The sequence below is a fragment of the Marmota flaviventris genome, chromosome 14 (assembly GCF_047511675.1).
Source record: "Marmota flaviventris isolate mMarFla1 chromosome 14, mMarFla1.hap1, whole genome shotgun sequence".
NCBI lineage: Eukaryota > Metazoa > Chordata > Mammalia > Rodentia > Sciuridae > Marmota > Marmota flaviventris.
This window is the reverse complement of record NC_092511.1, coordinates 54,609,084-54,632,367: the sequence shown is the minus strand read 5'-3', so window position 1 is coordinate 54,632,367 and position 23,284 is coordinate 54,609,084. Positions and strand designations below refer to the sequence as shown.

Below are 23,284 nucleotides of genomic sequence, written 5' to 3'. Positions count from 1 at the left end.
TCGATGTGACTAATGTCACTGCCTACTAAAATGCCACCATTACCACTGTTTATGGAAACATTACTAAAATTACATTTTATTCATAAGAATTTTAGGATTCTGGTTATTACTAGCTTTAAAATGATCAGACCTCAGTGTCATACCCCAGAGCGGCGGCTTAATTCTCCAGGGTTTAGCAGCCTTCTTTGCTGAGAATCGACAGTTGGATTGTAGGTTCAAGAGTAATCGGGGCTGCATAAGCAGTTTCTTCTATCTCCATAAAGCAAATTAAAGACATAGCTCTTTGGCGTCCTGGCCACGTGACAGGCAAAAAAAAAAAAAAAAAAAAAAAAAATCCTCAAGGAGCTAAATTCTGTGTTAGGTTTAGTTAGGATTTGCATAAGGAAAGATCCTTCAACCCCAAACCACCATCAGACATTGCTAGTAATAGACATGAGTAGAGATTTACATATTTCTGTCAGGAAGGAGGAATAGTTAAATAGTGTCTCAAATTTGAAATTCTAACAATTCAGAAATCACTAAGATTATTGTAAACTATCAATAGCCGTAGTTTTGTCTTTTAGAAGGGCAGATATTTGACATTTGGAGAAAGAATCCAGAAAAGAAAAAAAAGAAAAAAATCTTAGTTGCCAGTAAACCAATCTTAGTTGCATTCTAAGGTTTTATGCCAAAATTTTCAAATTTTTAACTAATAATAATAATAATTATTATTATTATTATTGTTAAGATAGCTGTAGCAAGAGATTATAATTACACCTCAAACTCCCATAATGTGATTTGATTTGTCCTGTGTTGGTGAGGCAGCTCAGTGGAAAAGCACATGGAAATTTAAGTTTGAGCTCAGCCAGTTCATAGCTTTTGACCTTGAGAAAAACCATTAAGTTCTTTATACTTCATTTTTTTTCATCCTGCCTACCTCACAGGTTTATCTTCAGAGTCAAATGTATGTGAAAAAAATTCATCTATAAAGCACCACTGAGATACTCATGATTTTATTTAGCCTTTTGATCAATTTTTTCTTCAGCTGCTAAAAAGATAAAATGATCCAATATCAAAATAGCCAAGCAGTTATTAAATTGCTGTCTAAACAAATGATAAAAATAACATTTTGTAGGCAAGAATTAATCCTGTTTCTTTTTTTTTTTTTAAATGAGGTCAAATCATATTTGTAGAGCTTCTCCCCTAGAGAGTTGGAAACTGGCTCATTTTAGGTGGTAGTAAGAATTGTTCCTAAACTTCTTTAAACTGCAATGGAAAAAATATTTGTGATCTTTTTTTTTTTTTTTAGGATAAACATTCACATGAACAAAGTATACCTCCTGGCCTCTAAACCTCTCAAAACTTCCTGGGACACCAAATTCTCGGGGCCACCTATGTCATAGGACAACTGAGAGCCCTTGGGTACTCAGGGATACTAGTGACAAAGTTAATGTAAAAATAGATAAACTGACCACAGTTTTCTTTTTCTTTTCTTTTTTCTTTTTTTTGGTGGTGCTGGTGATTGAACCCAGGTATGCACTATCACTGAATTACATCCTTATCTCTTTTTATTTGAGACAGGGTCTCACTAAGTTGCCCAGGCTGGCCTCAAACTTGCCATCCCCAGCCTCAGTCTTTCAAGCAGTTGGGATACAGACATACAACACCATGCCCGGCTCAACCACAGAATATTAAAAACTGAAAAGCAAAGACACCAACAGATTTGAAGGGCACATACATTGTCTCATAATTTTTTTTTCTGAAAAGATAATGCCAGCAGAACATTTAGATTCAAATAGTTACCAAAGATCTCTATTTCAGAATATTTCAAAAAATGTAAAACAAAGTCATTTGTATCCTTTAAGTATCAACTAACTTAGGGTATTGACAGTTATAACATTGAGTTAAATATTTAGGGTCTAACTTTTCTTTAGATAGAGCAATATACTTTGAATTGAAAGCCATGTTCATTGGGCTATAATTGGCTGCCTGAACATGTTTTGTAATGGCTAGAAAAACAAGAACTTAAAATTTTTGTCTTTAAAAGTTAAAAAACTGCAAGGCACAACCCTGTCAGCTATATTTTGCTTCCAGAAGCTCTCTACTGGCCCACCAAAATGAGTTGTCCTATCTGAGTTCTTGAGAGCTCCTCTCTATTCTTGATACCCTGAAGTATCAAGTCCACTGACCATGCCAACTGCACCAAGCTCAGTGCTCTGCAAACACAGGAGCAAGCAACACTGAACCACCAGCACTCTCATCACCAGTAATCATTTCAATGTGAATCTACACAATCACTATCATTTGTATTACCTTGGAGCATCAACAAAATTGTTTTTGAAACATCATTGCATTGTGCATATGACGTGTAAGCTTGGGACATGGCCAAGAGGTTTCTGTGATTCCTGCAACAGACATATGTTTGGTAGCCCCTTAGCATGTGGCTTCAGCAGCAGAAAGAAAAATTAGAGCCCTGAACATGCCTATGCAGGAGCTCAAAAGAAGTAAAAAATAATTAAAAACTAAAAAGATTACTTTTCCCACCTAGGCTTGTTAGAAATGGCAATGGTTCAGAGATGATTTGTCCTACTGAAAAATGCATACATGCAAATATGTAGGAATATCCCAAAGTCACATTCATACTTTAGTAAGAAAGACTGAGATGTAACAGAGATGTCTCCAGTTAAGTCAAAATTTGCTACACTTCATAACATAGTGATTTTACTTCTACTAGCAAAATAGTCAACCAACCAAACCAACCCAAAACACTACACTAAAATCCATTCTGAAACAAAACCATCTGATTTTCTTTCAAACCTTCATACTTAAAGGTAAGGTATCTTCTAGAAATCTTAAACACTGAGAAAGTAAAGTCAGGTTTATATGATATAAAGTTCCTGAGCTGGGCTTTGTGATGCACACCCCTATTCCCTATTACTCAGGAGTCTGATACAGCAGGATCAAAAATTAGAGGCCAGCTAGAGCAATGTAGCAAGACCCTTTCTTAAATATAAAAAAGGGTGGGGATGTAGCTCAGTGAGAAAGTGCTTGCCTAGTATGTGTGAGGTTTTGGGTACAATCCCCAGTAACAGGATGATGATGATGATGATGATAAAGTAAAATTCCTAAGGATTTGATTGAGTTAGTTTAAATGTGTGCATACATACATATACACGTATATGTATGTGTGTATATATAAATATGTGTATATATAGATGTATGCATACACATATAGACATATGTGTATGTCTAAATGTATATGTTTACACATACACTTGTGGTGCTTCAGTTTTAATCTGAAAGATCAATTGAGGAGGAGCAGTTGCATACTTGCAGATCAAGTTTGGTATTTTATCTTCAAAAACATTGTCATTAATTGGAATAAAAATGAGACATGATATTGATGTATACTTTAAAGTCTATAAATGGCTGGCTAGTGTTCAAATGGTCTTCTGCATCAGAAACCATTGACTTAATAAATTGTGCTTATGTGGGCACTTTTGTTTTAAACTTAATCTTATATTTAATTCTCCTAATTAAGAGTATATCAGAGGGACTGGGGAAATAGCTTAGTGATAGAGTGCTTGCTTCCCGTGCACAGAGCTCTGATCTCAATCCCTAGTCCTACAAAAAAGGAAAGGGTGGTGGTGGGGGCGAGAGAATATGAGAAAAACTAACTATTGTGTATTTTTATTTTAGCTTTGGAAACAAAAGGAAAATTTTAGAAGGGTTGCCGGCCAGACATTACAATAATCCCATAGAGAAGGCATCATCAGTGAAATAAATAAAAAACATTTATTTGACAGCATGAAAAATCTCAAAAATCTCCATCACAATCCAAAAAACACAGAGTCCTGTCAAAGCCTATTGGTTTATGAGTCCTATGTACCTGGATAAATGGGCAATTTTGAAGTTCGACTTTTGTTTTTACTTTTGATTGTTTTCCCAATGCCTCCTCATCAACGGACTGTAATTACCCCAGGTCAGAGGTGCATAACTGGGAGTGGGGAAGAAAGGCCTGCACCGGGTAGGAGGTGCTCAAGGCTGGGAGAGAGCTCTGCCAGGTCACTAATGGCCTCTGGGGCAGCAACTTGGAGAACAGGCTGACGCTTCCCCTTTGATCTTCTAATTCACAATGATCATTAGTATTAACTCCGATTCTTCTGGGTGAAGAATTCCAGCTGTAGCCTTTTCAGTTTACCTGACCTAAGAAAATTCATCACCCATCCCATTAGGATTTCAATAACTAGCTAAGAAAAAGAAAAAGGCAGTTGCCCCAGAATCTGGAAGCCACCCGCTTCATGATTAAAACAGAGTTTATATGATGTATATCACAGAAGAATTAGGACATTCCAATAATCCGTTCGAGTAATTAAATAGTCTGTTCCATTTTCCTCCTGAGACAAATGATTCCCACTTGGGTGAAAAGTAGTCAGGGTCCTTATCTAATCAAAGTTGAAAAATGCTATCTTCAAAGTAGCAGAGATCTTTTTAAGATGAAGAGAGGGAGTCTCATCATTTCAAACCTGAGATTGTTTCAGCAAGTACTAGCTTTGGTCAGAGGAGAAGGTAAATGACAACTACTTAAAAGGGCAAAAGTAATAAGGACAAAGATCCTCCTCTCATATGTTTAAAAGAGCTCCTTCTTGATATGGTACATGAACATCTGAAAGGGGACAAATTGCCTTTATACTAGTTTTCAAGCATTTTAATATAAAAATACATCTGCAGATTACACATACTAAAAGAAGGGGTCAAAGTTACCTACTAACTCCAGAAATCACTTCCCTGGGCTCAGGCACATGAAAATCAAGGCAGGTTAGGACAACTTTGAGGAAGGAGCAGCCTTTCTCAAATACTCTATATTACTCTGACAGACATTTCGGGCAAGAATTCACCAATATGGCTGTTCTGCCCCCACCAGCTTCTCAGGACTGCCTCACATCTTTTGGGACACAGGTGGCTGAAGAAAGCCATCAGGGAAGGAATATTCACTAAGAATGTTCACTGTTTAAGCTGACGGAATGTGGAGGTGAAGGGCAGAAAGAGAAATGCAAATGGGAGAAGAGAAAATAAATGCCTTCTGTTACCTACCTGTGAGCCCACCTATAGGTCCATCTATCTACCTTCTGACCTTTCACTCACTTTGACCAACAGAATGGGTTAGCTAGATAACAATTAGAACTACTTTTTCATTGTCATAATAATTCATAATGGTTAGACAGTAATTCTTCCAAAATCGCAGGCAGAGATATGACAGTAAGATGTCTCCAACAGATCTTGTTACCAAAAGCAAAACCAATGAAACAACATCTGTCTCTTCTAGAGCATTCAATTCCCAATTCAATTCCATTTACTCCATCCTTAGAGCGGCGGACCCGCAGGGCACTTTTCATCTAATAGTGTTTCTATGGAAACGCCATTCTCAACCTGGAAGATTCTACAACCCCTCACATTGGCTTTATCCACAATAGAGGAAAGTCTTATAAATCAGAAATGAAGACATAAATTTGGCCACACACACACACACACACACACAAATATTTTCCAGGCTACAAGTTCACATGCAAAAAAAAAAAATTGAAAAGAAACAAAAACACACAGTAAATATATGTGTATGACTCAGAAATAAACTTTGTCTCAATTGTCAGGTTTAAACCAAGGGGATCCTCAAGATGAATGAAAAGATGGGGGGGTTGGAGGAAATGTGAATAAAAAATTATTTTACCTTCTGGATCACTTTCCCCCAGTAATCTTCTGGATTGCCTCCCCATAATAACCTTCTGGATCACCTCTTTCCCCATTAACCTTCAGGGTCCCCTCTCCTATTGGTCCATGCCAAATATTGACTCTTGAATGCTTTTTTCATTTGAATCTGCAGGTATACATTTTAAATATCTCCACTGCCCCTAACTTTCAGGATTCCTGAGACACACACAGTGGCTTCATGCAGAAAAATAGTCTCTGCATATTTTAAATAAGAACCACATTAACCTCTTCTCCACTTAGATTATATTGAAAACTGCAATATGATCGGGTAGGCAAACAAAAAAGAAGAAAGATCTTTGATTTGTACTTTAAACATTAAATTTATTTCTTTTCCTCATTTTTCACTAGGTCCTTGAATACACTTCTTTGTGACGCAATGTAGCAGAAAAACCGGTAATATGAAAGTGCTTTGCATATTACCGGTTTTTCTGCTACATTGCGTCACAAAGTATTATGACATAGTATTATGACATAGTAGGCTGTTTACATAGTAGGCTGTTTACATACTTACATAGCTTAAGTATTATGACATAGTAGGCTGTTTACAACTGGAATAACGCCCTCAAGAAGGGACACCACACACACACACACACACACACACACACACACACACACCACACACCTTGATGTGACATAAGTCCCTGAATGGATTGTGACGATACAATGACTCATATGCAAATATTAAGTACTTTTTAATTGTTTGCAATAATTTCTCTTCAGGCAAATGCAAGCATTTCTATTAATACATGCTTTTATTTTCTTTGAATTCTCTCTTATTATCTAAATCATGCCAGTCATTCTTTTCAATTCCAGGGAATCTTTTCTTTTAAGAGAACTTCTCTACTTATCAACACTGGCAAATGTTCAACTAAGTCGAAGCTGGGACTATACTGCACTGAAATTTCCTTTTACTCCATAATCACCAAAGTTTAAAACTTGTTTCCTTTTCTTTTATTGTTTTCATTATACACAAGTATGTGCAGTTTAGCTTTCTAGAGACTGCGAGTCCAAGAATGAGCTTTCAGTTCTCTCTTTGGAGTAGTAAAATGTGCTACTGATTAAATCTACCTGTGGATAACTACAGACCAGCACATTTTTCTTCTCATGCAGCTGGGGTGCAAATCCAGAAAGGTTTTTATTCAGGGCCTATTCTACTCTTCTAACACACAAATGCTTGAAAGCCCTTTCATGGGCAGATTTTTTTTAACTGAATAAACTCAATGAAAAGATTGATCCATTTATTTCAAAAAGAAAAAAAATAGCAATTTGCTTTCAATAAGGTATGTGAGGCTTTAGAGTATGCCTTTTGGCATTTAAAAAAAAAAAGATTCATTTACAATTTGTCAATCAATGGTTATCGCTATTGTTTTAATTAGCCATAGTTTCAATTGTTCTTTTATTATCCAGCAAAATTTCAGAAAGGATTTTCTAGATAAACTGCAAAAATCACATAGCAATGATGTGATTATTTAAAATGTGTTCAGTCTTCCTAATGAATCATGTATCCCTGAAAGTCTCTCAGAACTTGAAATAAAGTTACTAATGGATTAGAATGAGATGTCAGTACTCATATCTGGACAATCAACAACAATGACAAGAAAAACCTCTTTGATATCTATAGTATTTTTTATTCCATAGAATGTTTTGGAAGGAGCTCTTGATGAAAAATGTATCAATGAAGATCAGGCATTCATTTAAGGAGAATAACAAAACAAAAGGGAGGGTGTTCTTTGTAAATGGGAATTTATTTGCTCTTGCAATTAAGAGGAGGGAGGGAATTTTTCTCTTTGGGGGAAGGAATGGTGTGAATATTTTATATCTCTACCTTGTTTTTTTTAGACAATGTTCTGAGAGCAATTAGCTCTTTCAGACTGTTATCAATATTTCTGTCTGAGCAGATGGCATTGACGTGGGCAAGGAGGGTTCAAATATCCAATGGACTCCACAAGGCAACTTCTATGAACACTCATAGAAAGCCAGAGAGACATGGAGGCATGGACTTCCTCTTCCAGGGCAGTGACACAGGCCAGCAAAGACTCTAAAACCGTAGGCAATTAGCCAGGCCTTAAGAAATCAGGCAGCTCATGAATAATTTCTCTTACGATTGCCCCAGTAATGCATAGTCCACATAAGCATTGCAATCCAGGTATAATCACAATGTTAGAAAGGATTTTTGTTTTTTTAAAAAGATAATATAGCTCTCTGCAAGGTTTTTCGCAAGGGTACAGCCTAGAAAAATGGAAAATCTGGCAGATGAATAAAAAACTTGCTTCTCTCTCTCTCTCTCTCTCTCTCTCTCTCTCTCTCTCTCTCTCTCTCTCTCTCTCTCTCTTCTCCTGATTCTGTCTGAACTAATATTTGATTATATTTTATTCAGGGGCATCTCAGTTTCAAGTAAAGCCAAAGCTCCCCTGCTGATTGAGATGGGGCTGAAGAAATCCATTCATTTTTCCTGTTCGGTTAAGAAATAGAAATAGTCTGGTTGTGACTTCAGGCTCATCCTGATTCGATCCCCTCACTCAAGAGCAGGTTAGCTAGTGAGGAAATAGCATCCTGGCATGTGTACCTTTGACCTATTGCCACTTTTCCTCTAAATGTCATACTATTATTTTTCATGGCATGACCTGGACACCCTAGTCCTCCTTCCCCCAAGTTCAACAGTGATTGATAAACCTCAATAGGAAACTTGCATGAGGCAGATCTGAGAATACCTTCTTCCTACATGCAACAAGCGGCAGATGAGTAATGGTACCTAAGTCAGATTTTAGGTGAACTTAATATGATACCAAAATTATAACAGGTAAAACAATCTGAATCCTAGACTAACTTCCAGCATTCACCAAGCCCTCAAGTTCATTCAAAAATGCTCAGCATAGTCAAGATACTATCGGGAATCATGGTGGGAAGAAGAGAAAGAAAGAATTATTATTATTATTATTATTATTATTATTATTATTATTATTTTATTTCTACTGCTCTCGGTTTTCATTTGATTCACCAATGCTGGAACATAAGGATTAATTTATACCTTGAGAATTATTGGAGGCTCAACTTCTATCCAGAGAAGCAGAACCAAAGTGGCCTTCAGTGTTCCCCTAGGTTTCCCTCCCTGTCCCAAGACAACTCACTGAGGAGCATGGCTTAGAAAGCAGGCAAGGGAATGAGGTCAACAGGTTCTGGACATGTTTGTAACAATGCAGAATGAACCTCAATATCTAAGGGGTCATGGGTGGGATGGGAAATGACTTTAAGAAAAGCAAAGTAGGCTAAAAATAGTAACATAAAGGATTTGCTCCTGACATGAATAAAAAAGTTGAGTTTTTAACATTCATTCATCTATGCAGCTGGGCTACAGCCTGTCTAAATCCATCACTTGTCCCTTATATTGAAAATCCCCTGGTCAACAATTTTGCTGATTTTTAAAATGTTATTTTATCCATAAATTTTCGTTTTTGTCTCCCTCCTCAGATGTCATCAAATCCGTATGCACTTACAAAAATATCCACCAAAATATTATGATTATAAATATTTTGAACATGAAATTCATTCAGAACAATACCCAAACAAAATAAATCCCCTGGTGGTATAAAGCCCCAAATTTCCAGTTTCTCACATCTCCAGGAGAATTCCTGCAGTGAAAACAGCAATACTCACACAGACAATATAAACTGTTACTCTACTTGAAAAGTCACAAGGGACTACACAGGAAGAGCTGACTGTATATTGCTGTTTTCCTTTACAGTTCTAAATGCAGGGACAACTTTCACTGGGAACTCTGACTCACATGAGTGTTTTGTAATGGAAGCTGGTGCTCTCAAGCCACTTAACATCAAATTATGCGATCATCTTGCCATTGCAACATGATTTAAATTTTTGTGGACTGTTCACTGTAAAGGTCCACTAAAGCTATTCACTGAAGATATTAAGTCATTCTCTCTAGGGTTTGACTAACTTTCTTTTAAATACTTCAGGGTCACACTTTAGAAAAGCAACATCATTAACACACACACTTAAAATCACAAGTGCACATGAACTCCTAAACCTTATAACTTACAAAGGTTAACAAAATTGCAATAGCGAACTTCAAAGAAAACTCCTCATGTGGGGTACGTAACTAGGAAAAAAGTGCTAACACTTTGCAAAAACTGTGCGAACACAGTGATTTAAGAAATATTTCAAGTCCAGAGGGATCATTTATTTTTCTATCAAAACTGGTTCATTGTCCATATTTAGTTTACATATGTCATTTAGAATCCACTTACTGTTAGATGCTGGAACAGCCACGCCCTCATGATATTTGTGGCTACTTTGGGAAAGATGCCACGCTTTTTGTGACGCTTTTTGTCCTTATCAGGGTCATCATCGTCACCTGTGCTGGGGGAAGCTACACTGTTGTCCAAGCCATCACCTGCAAACATAGTGAATCAAATTTTGACTGATGCTACCTTGACATGCTTTATTCAAATAGAATGCCTTTGGATATAAACAAAACCAAAAGAGCAATTTAAATGATTAATAGTTTCTTTGGTACTTTTCTTTTTTTTTTTTCGAGACAAAAGAGAAAGAACAAGGCCTAGGCTCAAAAGTAATCAGGTCTAAAGAACTTCTTCCAAAGAACAGTGCTAAAGGTCAAAGGGAATGGAGGGAAATAGCCAATCTCTTTAGTGGCTTTGTTGCCATGGTAATCATTCCAATCTGCATAGCTGAGACTCATTGAGACTGTCTAACTCTACTAGGGAGTTAAATATGGCGGTAGTCATGAACTGTTGCTGCCTGGGTATTCAAATTCCACATACAGTCATCGACATCAACTTGTGAGAAGATGCATTTAAGATATCAACTATTTCCACCAATCTTAAGACTGGTTAAACTAGGACAGGGAAATGTAGGTAATCCATCATATAAGAACTTTGACATAGGAATGCTTCAAATAGAATAGAATTTTTCTTAGGGAAGAGCATCCGGTTTTATAAGGGAAAAACCCCCTGAAATGGTTTTTAAATTAGAAAACAACTACTATTTAAATCAAATAAAGTTATGCTAAATGAATAGTTAAGTTGGAATTACATTACATTAGTAATCCAGGCAGTTTCTAAAATGTCTTCTAGATTTAAATTTTTTTGCATCCTGAAGTCACTTGGTAATCTAGTCTTCTATATTGGATCCTATTTTTCCATTTTTTTTAATAACATTTAAACTGTTTCTTATAGAATATATTTTGGCTCTGTGATGCAACAAAATTAAAAAAAAGTAGTACTCCTTTTATAATGCCACATTTAACAAGAAAAAATATAAAATTTCCATCCATATAATCAGTGTCGAAAATGAGTCACAAGATCCAAATGGAAGTAGCTATTTTTTTTTTGTCTTGGTACCAAAGTCAAAAGGGAAAACAATAATGGACTCGACCCACTACATTAATAAGTATCAAAGCTTCTGTCAAACACCCCCCTCCAGTGAGCCACCTAGGGCCCTGGTCTCCATGGATGCCTCTGCCTTTTAGAAATGGACTGGTTGATCTGGGTCCAGAAAAGAAGAGCTACAGGAGCCAGGCTTAGAAATGAGATAACAAATAGACCCCAGAGCACATTCCTCTAGTTAAAAAAGTTATTGGAGGGCAATCTGTAGAGTCCAAAGAACCTGCTAACTGTGGTAAGACAGATTTCCCCGTGACTAGACATAAGAACTAGCTTCAGATTCATTTACATGGCTTCATGAACTTCTCTATTTCCCATTTCTTTTCTTGAGGTCCTACATCCAAAAAGAATTCTCTATTTCATTTTCAGTTATGCCAGTCTAACCTACAGTAGTTATGTTAAAACTCAATTATTTGTAATAGCTCCCTCAGGAAACCCAACCCCCGCCCTTGAGAAAAAAAAGAAAAGTGACCCACATTTTTATTTTATTTTATGTGTTTTCAATTGCCTTGACTTGAGCTGAGCTGAAGTTGGAAAACTTTGTTGGGTGAGGAACTAATGTCAACATTTCTACTATTATTGTAGCATATGCCACAAATGCCAAACTTTTGCACAGCTTCTGAATTTAAACTTTTATTGGTTTACAATCCATAATTTCACCGTATTTTAAGTGATCTATGTTGTTAAAGGTCCACAGAATCACAGTCTGGACCCTTACTGGAAGAGATCATGAGGACCCCCCAACCCAAAGCCATCACTTCATCAGAGAAGAAAGTCCTGTGTTTGGTGACTGGCTCAAGGTCATGTGGCTGGATGTAGAGCTGCTGGGGTCCATTCTGGACCAGACAACCTCATCCCTAAATCAATGCTCCCTTCCAGCCTACCCAAGTCTTTATTTGCATAACCAAGTGTTTTATGACAAGTCCCCTTGGGTTTGCCTAATAAATTCTTTGAAAGTCCAGTATTTAAAGAGGCTTTTTATACAGAGAAGCAATTCACCATATAAAATAACAATTCATTAAAGAAACATGAGAAAGGAAAACAACCCTCAGCATTTAAATTTTCAATGGGCTAATCCACTTTCAATATGCAAAAGGTAACCAAGGAAAAGAAATATATGACTTGATCATTGATTAAAAATGAAAAGCTTCTAACCTAACAATACTGTTTTTCCCCACCTCTCATGATTGTTTTCCACCTTTAAAAAAAAATAGCCTTTTTATCCATCTCAAACCCCTTCAGATTAATTTAGCAAGCAATGCCTAGCGCCTGCCTAGAAGAGAATTCATTGATAATTTATGGAAATATCTACTATAATCCAGTGGAGATGACTTTTTTCCAGCTTTGTGCATCAATAGATAATCAAGGCCTTAAAGCAGCCTTAGCTTCCCATTACCTCGGGCAAAAGAATTCCTGAAAGCGTGCCTTGAGGGCACCTGAATTATATACTCCATTAGGGGAGGAAGGTTTTCTGCATTCCATGTGTAACACTCACCAGAACCTTTCCTGTTTATTTCTGCTGTATGAAAGCAGAAGCATTAGGAACAGAATTTTTTAAGTGAAGACTTATGTAGATACAATGGAGAAACCTTTCAAGCAGGAGCCAGATCACCCCCTTCAGTCCCTGGCAGTGACCTCTCCCGAATAAAAGGTTTCTATTACATCATTAGCTCAAGCCAAAAACAGCCTTGGCTTAATGCATAGTTTGTTCTTCCTACTGTTTTTAGGCAAATACAGCTACTTTACTCCCATCTGGGAGGGAAATTACACTGCTGGGTTGTAATCTAAGACAAGATTTTCATTGGAAGCAAATGCTTTCAATCCAGTGTAAATACTGGTGCATGTTCAGAAAAGCCTAGAACAATAAACCCTGCTCCTTTCCGACACAGTCAGGGAAACGGAGACGATGGGGAAGGAGAAGAGCATAATAAAACAGACTATTCTAAAAGCAAACACTTTCATAGATTTTAATAAATTGTTTAACCTCTTCCACTTTCGAAAATTGAAAATTGATCTCGGAACGTCTCGACCTCAGAGGAGAGTCTCAATGGTCAATTGTACCTTTAGCATTTCCATTCACTCTGCAATTTGATACAGTCACCTCTATGCGGTCTCCAGAGGATTTATTTCCTTTTTTTTTATTTTTAAGATCACTAAACAAACTTGGAGAACCGCCGGCCGACCACACGGCAGCAGGCAGCAGCTCTGAACCACATTTGTAAAATGTCAGCAGTGACTTCATTCCTGGAGCTGACTTCTCTTGCCGCCAAATGAAGGCAAACTGAAAAGGTGGAAATAATCATAAAAATGATGCTAGTCCATAAACAAGCTTACAGCCTCATTAGGATAGCAGTAGGCTCCAGTGGGTGATTTATGCTCGTTTTGCTGATGCTATGAGGAAATGCCATAGGGCGACTTTAGCCAACTGCTAATGGTTTCTGACAGCTTCTTAGCAACTAGTGCAAGCGACGTTGTGGCGTTTGCTAGTGACAGAAACCGAAAATGTCATATTATCTGCCCATGTGTCATGAAGTCCGTGTGGCAATTAACTAGCAGGCCAGTGACTGCGGGGCCAGAGGCTCCTGGAAATGGCCTTTGGCTATGCAGAGGCAGCCGTGGGGCGCTGAGCACACACTGACTGCACAGAGGTAACATTCTAGTGCAGAAATCCACTCCCTGCGACTTCCTGGGCTCTGATGAGACCAGGCCACTCAAATCCCTTTCTTTCCCCTCACTGAAGTGAAACTCTGGGCTCTTCTCTCTCTAGGCACTGGCTCTGGTGTTATCAGAAGGCTGGAGTGATCTGCTTTGATATGATTATCCAAAAGGCTCTTTAATTGGCAGTACCTGGTTCTATGCTTTTCGGACGCTGGATTCCAAGGTGCTAGCTATTTTTCTGCTCGGTCACAAATTAGTCTAAAAGGATTTAAGATCACTGAAGCACACTCATTGCCTGTCAGATTGCGAGGAGCCAAGGAACTCTGCACAGCAACAAGACACTATTTAAAAAACACCAGGCTTCTAACAGGCAGGGGGAGAATCTTGGCCACACTGTGCAGTTTCCGAGCTATCAAAACCATGCACTATATGTCAAACTGTCAAACCTTTCAGCGTGGGCCATTTGCCCTTTCAAATAATATTTAAGAATTGTTTTTACAAAATTTTATAGGCCATGGTCTAGTGAAAGAGGCCAACCAACAAAGAAAGGAATTTGTACTACAATTCGTCTACGGACAATTTCTTGTGAGACCTGGGCCTGTCCCTACGGAGCAAGGCAGGTGACCTGTGGCAGCTCCCAGGCTGTCAGAGAGCTCAGATTTCAAACACGCTCAACTCAAACATCCCGAGTAGCCTATTTAAGCATGCCCGGGCATTTAGACTGTGCTATCTCCTGCCTTTCAAGGAGGGATAAAGCGGCATTTATCGTATTCAGGCCATTCAATGGGTCAGACTGACCGTGTCAGCAGGGGCTCCTCTCTGGCAGGTCAAAGCTCTGCTCCCATTTTTCTATCCCTACTAATTCCCCCGCCCCAGGGCTGCCAGTCCCCAAAACTTACTGGGAGTGAGGCAAGAACAAAACCCCAAAAAGTGCCCAAGATTTACATCACAACTGATCAGAACGCTTGGTGTCATTGGGCCATCAGGTAAAAATAAAGTGGAGAGTCTGTCACAGGGCCCTCTGTTGGAGAGACAAGGCTCCTCATTAGGGATATGAACTTTCAACCATCAGGGCAAATGAATATGTAAGGTTGTGGACCCTCTTGTTTTGCTAGAAGCCAACTGGAAGCCACCATGGATTCAAGACTCTTTTCTATGACATCTTTGTATGGAAGCCTCATAATTTTGGGTTCTATCTTGTCTTTGACCTTGACTTTCCCCCCTCTTGCTGTGTTTCGGAATGGAGTGTTTCTTACAACATCCATAACTGTAGCCTTCAACACTGAGTACCTTCTGCTTTACATTGAAAGAGGTCTAAGCGGTCGGTTCAAAAGCACGCTTGTGTCTAAGCGGTCGGTTCAAAAGCACGCTTGTGAATGCATAGCTCAGGTTGTCAGGTGGCTAATTTTCAGGCAAACAGGAATGTTGTCCCATATTGTGATTGCTGACAAAAAGAAAGCACTATAGTAGGGAGCCTTTTTCTCTTTTCTCCCATAGCATATCTACAATGAGAAAATATGGCACTTGCCCCTAAAGTAGTGTGTAGAATGTTCCTGCTTTTCTAGTGGCTGCTGGCACAAATTTCTCCTCAATATGAAAAGGCTGGGTTTCCTTTGTAGAGGCCTATGCAGGATTGGTTTGGAAAAATGTAAAAATTTCCCCAAACCCACTTCTCCAGCTCCTGGTGGTGTCTAGTTAGTCAGAAGTCAGGTGGGATAATGTTTCTATGTTATGTTAAGAGGATAAGTGGTAAGATTTACAGACAGCCCTTCCTCAGGAACCAGCTAGAATACTTCAGAGATTTTAAGGAGAGGTTTTTGTCTTCATTTAGAATGTATTATGGCTGCCAGAATCATTTTTCCAAAGCACATATCTGCTCATATCACCCTGGCTCTTAAAATCCTTCTGTGGCTCCCCTTAGCCTTCAGGATAAAGGTCACACTTTGCAGCCTGGCATGGAGGGCCTTTCAGGATCTCTCTCTCTCTCTCGGGTGTGTTTGTAGCCTAGCTGTTGCCAAGTCCCTATATGTCTAGGTATTCCCCTCTCACCTGATCCTGAGCCTACCCCATGTTCTCATCACCCCATGCAGAGTTTTTCAAATCTCCTGGCATTTTCTTGTGCTAGTCCCTCACCCCAGGGCAACCTTCTCTTCCTTCCCCAACAACATGGTAGACTTCTTGGTGACCTTTAATGCTCTGCTCAACTGCCATATCCTGTAAGATACATTAGCTGGACTCTGGCTGATTTAGTGACACCCCCCACCACACACACACACACACACACACACACACACACACACTCCAGAGTGATTTTTCTTCTCCTGAAATTTCTCTATCCTCTGTGCATTGTACTTGACTAAGACAATATTGACTTCTGGATATATCCTCTTGACTTGATCATAGGATCTGAAAGCAGGGACCAAGTCATATACCTCTCTGTTCCCTAACCCCAGTGTTACCCTGGTGTAAAGGTTACAACTTGTGCGTTGCTTGTTAAATGAAAGAATAAATGCATGACTGTATTTTTTTTTTTCTGTGTGGAGGAGAAAAGCCGTAATTTCAGTTTCCACCTGTTACATTTCTTTTTGAGACGTGTATAAATCAGACTCTTGAAAAAGGTTCACCAATGAAATTCGAGAAACAACTATCAGAAAACATAAAAGAAATGCATTCATCAGAGCTAGGATGTTTCCTTGGAAACTGAAGCCTATCTTGGACAAAGAAAGTACTGACAATTAAAGTATCAGAATTATTTATAACATTTACAATAGTCTTTTAAAAAATATACCACTACTTCCTGTAATTGTCACTTAAAATGATTTACCTAAAATATTTTGCTGTTTGTGCATTTTCTTTCGAGCTCAGCTTTACAAAATAAAGCAAAGGCTGTTTCCTTCTGCATGTTTCCCAATGAATTACTTATTTTTCCCCCTTGACACATCTCCCAGTTTTACCACAGCAAAGAACCTCAATTACCTAAAGCAGATAATTTGGGCCTGAGCTCAAACTCCAGACCCACACTGTAAACATCTGGTGATAAATATAAAAACCCTCAGAACTCTGGACTTCCTTGGTTTTTCCCATAGCATTTTTGCACATCTGCCTCAGCAATTTTCCAGCAACAGGTTATCTGAGGACTTCAGTATCTGATACTGTGATACAAATGAAATGTCATAGGATCCTAGGTGACATGAAGAAGGAGCTAGTCAGATATATGAAAATACACTTCAATTCCTTAAGTCTTGTTACACACTCTCAAGAGAAACACAGTACATTTCATGTACTTCCAAATCTGAGGCTAATATACAAAAATGTAATTATCTAAATCCAATGATTGACTTGAAAGTTTCATTAGGATTCTGTTAACTCGTTGGCCTCCCTTTTCTATCTTTTCCTGTGCATTTTTTAAAAATAATTTTTAATATCTTCTCATCCTTAGGTGCAGACGTTTTCCTTGATTTTCTTTGTTCAAAGTGATTTCCCATTGATTAGAGAAAAACAGAAAAGGAGAGCGCATTCTTATGTTACTTTATTTTGTTACCCACAGCTTTCCTGAAAAATTTGAGGTGATTCTTTTGGGGGAAAAAAAAATAAGGAGTTAGCTGTGGACACCTGCTGTAAAAGGGCTAAGTTCTAGAAGGAGCTCAACACATGTCCTGTGGTAGAGACAGACCAACAGCATTGATGGAAAAGATGGACCTAAGACTAGTGTGGGAGGAGATTAGGAATGCCATCTTGTGGCACTTATAATAACAAATAGCTCCATGTGCCCCATGGAGGTTTGCCATGAAGCTCTCCCTTTCTGGTTAAATTTGGGTTTGTCAAATGGGGACAAGAAATTGATAATACTTAACCACAGTAGAATGAGCTCACAGCCTTCAGTGGACTTCTGACATACAGAAACCTAAGAATTGGAGAATCAGAGTCTGTAGAAAGTTCTTCTTTCTGCCAGTGTACTATTCACCTTCTCTAAAGAGAAAAATGTGGCATTTAAAAATAAGGCCCACTGGGCATGGTGGCGCATGCCTGTAATTCCAGTGGCTTGGGAGGTGGAGGCAGGAGGATCTCAAGTTCAAAGCCAGCCTCAGCAAAAGTGAGGCACTAAGCAACTCAGGGAGACTCTGTCTCTAAATAAAATACAAAATAGGGCTGGGGATGTGGCTCAGTGGCCGAGTGCCCCTGAGTTCATTCCCTGGTACCAAATAAATAAATAAATAAATAAACATGAGCCCCATACACAGAACCATCTTGTACATTTACAGTCACTCATTTTTATTCATCCATTTAACAATAATGCAGTGAACTCTTACTATGTCCCAAACACTCTGAAAACACTTAGAGACACAAATGGTGAAGAGCATCAGAAAGAGTCTGTTTCCATCAAGTATTCCCGTTAGACGGCACAAACGTTAAACAAAATAATTGCATTAATTAATGTACAACTGCAAAATGAAGCACTTAATCCAAAAGAAATAGAAATGAGCAAATGTGTGAAATAAAGGGAATCACCTGAGGCAGGTGTGGTCAAGAGCAGAAATCTGAAGCAGAGGGGAGAAAGTCCACTAGATGTGATGGGCAGTCTAAGACAGAGGGCAGAGGAGAGTGCTCCAGACACCTGGAACAGACGGCACCAAGGACTTGTGTGGCACAACAACCACAGCACTGGAACCCGGGAAAGTGGAACAAGATGGGGCAGGGGAGACAGGAGAGGCGAGAACACACAGGGCCTTGTGGGTGTCTGTCCCTACGGCGCTGAGAGTCTGGACCTATCAGCGTATTTCTGTGGAGCTATGGGTGTCCTCTCCCATGCTCGCCCTAACAGTACCTAAATTAGATCAAATAAAGCCTCACTCCTCCGTGTCTCTTTCTAGTTCAACCTAACATCCTCTGTTACAGTTTAGATCTGGAATGTCCCCCCAAAAGTTAAGTGTTAGGCAATGCAGCAGCTGTCAGAAGTCAGACGACTGGATCATGAGGGCTCTGACGTCATCAGGATCATCCAGCTGGTGGGTTAATATATGGATGGAGTGAGAGGTAACTGGGGGTAGGTGGGGCATGGCTGGAGGAAGTAGGTCACTGGGGAGCATGGCCGGCATCTACATATGACCCTGGCCCCTTCCTCTTTTTTTTTTTCTTTTAGTTGTCAATGGGTCTTTTTTTTTTTTTTTAATTTTTTATTGTTGGTTGTTCAAAACATTACAAATTTCTTGACATATCATATTCCACACTTTGATTCAAGTGGGTTATGAACTCCCACCTTCACCCCATACACAGATTGCAGAATCACATCAGTTACACATCCATTGATTTACATATTGCCATACTAGTGTCTGTTGTGCTCTGCTGCCTTTCCCATCCTCCACCATCCCCCCTCCCCACCTCTCCCCTCCCCTCCCCTCCTCTCTCTCTACCCCCTCCACTGTATAACCCTGAGGGTCTCCTTCCATTTCCATGCAATTTCCCTTCTCTCTCCCTTTCCCTCCCCCCTCTCATCCCTGTTAAATGTTAATCTTCTTCTCCTGCTCATCGTCCCTACTCTGATCTTAGTTACTCTCCTTATATCAAAGAAGACATTTGGCATTTGTTTTTTAGGGATTGGCTAGCTTCATTTAGCATAATCTGCTCTAATGCCATCCATTTCCCTGCAAATTCTATGATTTTGTCATTTTTTAATGCAGAGTAATACTCCATTGTGTATAAATGCCACATTTTTTTTATCCATTCGTCTATTGAAGGGCATCTAGGTTGGTTCCACAGCCTTGCTATTGTGAATTGTGCTGCTATGAACATCGATGTAGCAGTGTCCCTGTAGCATGCTCTTTTTAGGTCTTTAGGGAATAGACCAAGAAGGGGAATAGCTGGGTCAAATGGTGGCTCCATTCCCAGCTTTCCAAGAAATCTCCATACTGCTTTCCAAATTGGCTGCACCAATCTGCAGTCCCACCAGCAATGTACAAGTGTACCCTTTTCCCCACATCCTCGCCAGCACTTGTTGTTGTTTGACTTCCTAATGGCTGCCAATCTTACTGGAGTGAGATGGTATCTTAGGGTGGTTTTGATTTGCATTTCTCTGACAGCTAGAGATGGTGAGCATTTTTTCATGTACTTGTTGATTGACTGTATGTCCTCCTCTGAGAAGTGTCTGTTCAGGTCCTTGGCCCATTTATTGATTGGGTTGTTTGTTCTCTTATTGTCTAATTTTTTGAGTTCTTTGTATACTCTGGATATTAGGGCTCTATCTGAAGTGTGAGGAGTAAAGATTTGTTCCCAGGGTGTAGGCTCCCTATTTACCTCTCTTATTGTTTCTTCAATGGGTCTTTATTGTACTTATTTTTATGTGGTGCTGAGAATCGAACCCAGGGCCTTACACGTCCTAGGCAAGTACTCTACCACTGAGCCACGGTCCCAGCCCCGTCCTCTCACACTTTTGCTTCCTGGCTGCCGTGAGCAGCTTCCCTCTGCCATGCCATGCCAACCTGCTGTTCTCCCTGGGAGCTGGCTGACCATGGACTCAAACATCTAAAATCATAAGCCCAAATAGGTCATTTTTACCTCTTAATTGTCCTTGTCAAGTATTTTTGTCACAGCAATGGAAAGCTCACTAACACATCCCCCATTTTTAAACTAAGATTGAAGAATGAGGGACAATAGAAACTCACTGAGTCCATTCAGGTTGTCTCCAATTAAGACACATGTTAACACACGACTGTTTTGTTTGGTTGTTTGTTTGTTTTGTTTTGGATAGAAATTTTCTTGTAGAAATATTATTGCTATTTAGTGAATCATTTCTATTTATTTATGGAACCCAGGGTCCCTTTACCACTGAACTACATCCCCAGTCCTTTCTAATTTTTATGTTGAGACAGAGTCTCACTAAGTTGCTGAAGCTTGTGGCAAACAGGAGATCCTCCTGCCTCAGCCTCTTGAGCTGGTGGGATTGCAGACTTGCATCACCGTGCCTGGCTAGACATGCGTTACATCCTGACGTCAACTGGTAAATAGGTATCCAGGACATTTAGAACACATTTTCACATAGAAGAGGCAAGCTATGAATGATGTTAGGTCCAAAGGCCAGCCTGGCAAAGGCAAAGTAATTCAGTAAGTAAACGAAGTTCCAGATGACATCTGAGCCCTGAGTGTAAGGAGTCAAAAAGAACAGGAATAAGGAGGAAGTTGAGTTTCTTCTCATATTCCGGTGCACAGAATGCATAGAACTGCCTACATACAGAGGACAAATAGAGTGATGAATTGGGGTGGGAGGAGGAGAGAGAGAGAGAGAGAGAAGCAGCTTAGGAAAATATGAGAACATGTGTAATTGCTTGCAGCGTTCCTTTTCTGTCTCTCTCTACAGCACCCCCTTCCTGGAGTTTCCAGGTATACAACACTTACCTAGAGGAGGCTCTTGCCCTCCCACCTGGGCCTATTCTTCTCCTGCTCTGAATTAACCCCCATCACTTCCCAACAACACAAAAAAAATGCCCATCCTTTTAGGATTGTTGACCTAAGCCCAACTTTCAGTGGAAAGCCATCCAAAAGACCAATTTAGATGAGGAAGGAATAACTGATGTTCTTTTCAACTTCCCAGAAGCATGGGGCATTTTTAAAAAACAGACGTGTGAATGCAAATGAATCTGAGTCTTTAAATGGCAGAATTTTAGGCAAAGTAAATAAGCAACATACAGCTTGTGTTGGGGAAGAAAGTTTGGTTTGGTTTTATTTTATTTTTTAATTAACAGATGCCACTCTCACAAAAGAGCCCAGTGTCTTTTCAAACTGATCATTACATCCCATCCCTTGTCCCCATCACGCACCCCAGTTTACCATCCCCCCACTTTACTCCTGCCTAGATTTGGGAGGCCAGGTGTCTCTAAACACTCCAAGGTTTTTACAGAAATTGTCATGACAGTTAATGATTCCATGGATGTAACACAGCGAGAATACAAGCCAGAGATCTAGGTTGAATATTTGTGTATATATGTAGGTCATTCATAATTTGGGTGTTTATGTCAGAGATTGCCAGCCTGTTGAAATAAATTTGGAATAACTTCCTCACTATAAATAGTGCATTCGATTAAGCTTCTATCACTTCAGGATTCTTCACTGTCAACACAAATAATGTATAAAACGTAACTGGGTGAAAAATTTGGAAAGCATTCAACATAATAACTGAGACCCAGAATGAAAATATTTACTAAATCTTTATGGAACAGAATTTTTTTTTTCAAAATCTTAATGTGCACTTGAGGAAATTAAATGAAGACAGGGGACTCCCTAAATTTATAAAATGTAAGCATTGTGCATTAGAGTGGGTCAGTATTCACATTTATAGTCTGCTTAAGATTTATCTATATAAGTGTTCATACAAATAGGGTACTTTGGACAGATATGACATTTACTAAAAAAATCAGATGAACATTTTTGGTGGGGTGGGCTGCTACCAAAAATTGAACCCAGGAATGCTCTATCACTGAACTACACCATTGCCCCCACCCCACCCCAGCCTTTTCATTCTGTTTTTGAGAAAGGTTCTTGCTAAGTTGCCCAGGCTAGCCTTGAACTTGCCATCCTCCTGCCTCAGCCTCCTGAGTAGCTGGGTTTATAGGCGTGTACCACCACACCTGCTTGTATTTCATTTTTTAAGATAGAAATACCTTTTTCTAATAATTGAATATGACTTTTTGACTTGAATTCCCCTCAGGGGAACAATAGTAAATTAGTTGCCTACACACAGAGGACAAACAGCAGTGATGAATGGGGGTGGGGAGGAGAGGAGAGTGAGAGAGTGAGAGAGAGAGAGAGAGAGAGAGAGAGAGAGAGAGAGATCTTACTCTTTTTTTCATCCATTCAGCATTTTTTTTTTTTAACAACTAAACACCATGGAAAATCCCTGCAAAAACAGCATAACTTCTTAATAGAGTCTTAGAAACTTCAGGATGTGAGTATGCTGCAAAATATTACTGAAATCTACATATTGCACTAACAGTAAAACAAAATGGAAATCCCCCAACTTTGTTTCTAAGAAAATAAAGAAAATACACTTGGAAATGCAAAGGTAAGACAGTGTCGAAGTCATTAAGTTTTATTTTGAATCAACAGCTCAGAAAGCCTTTTGAGAACCAGCACCTAGTCTGTTTCGTCAAGTCTTTTAGTAATGTGAGTCCATTACTTAAAAAATAATCTCCCCAAATATCAATAAGTCATATATTAATGAATGAGCACAAAGTTCTATATAATCATGAAAATAGATTTTTTTAGGAAAAAAGAAAACAGATGTCACACTTGGGACCGTATAGACAGGCAAACACACACACACACACACACACACACACACCCCACATACACATATTTTCATGATGCCTCAAAAAAGTTTGCTTATTTTAAAACTTCTATAGTACTTTGTGTGTTTGTTATTAGGCATGCATGTGTATACATACATACACTTTTACACAGATAGGATAGTG

General features: G+C 39.1%; 1 protein-coding gene across 2 annotated transcripts in view; it reads right to left on the bottom strand.

The window, feature by feature from the left end:
* Meis1 (Meis homeobox 1) overlaps positions 1 to 23,284 on the bottom strand; it is a 137,472-nt gene that overhangs the window by 50,760 nt on the left and 63,428 nt on the right. For both annotated transcript variants that reach the window (XM_027934448.2, XM_071601653.1), the window contains exon 8: positions 10,011 to 10,156. In XM_027934448.2, the coding sequence (XP_027790249.1) occupies positions 10,011 to 10,156 (146 nt within the window). The remainder of the gene's footprint in view (positions 1 to 10,010; positions 10,157 to 23,284) is intronic.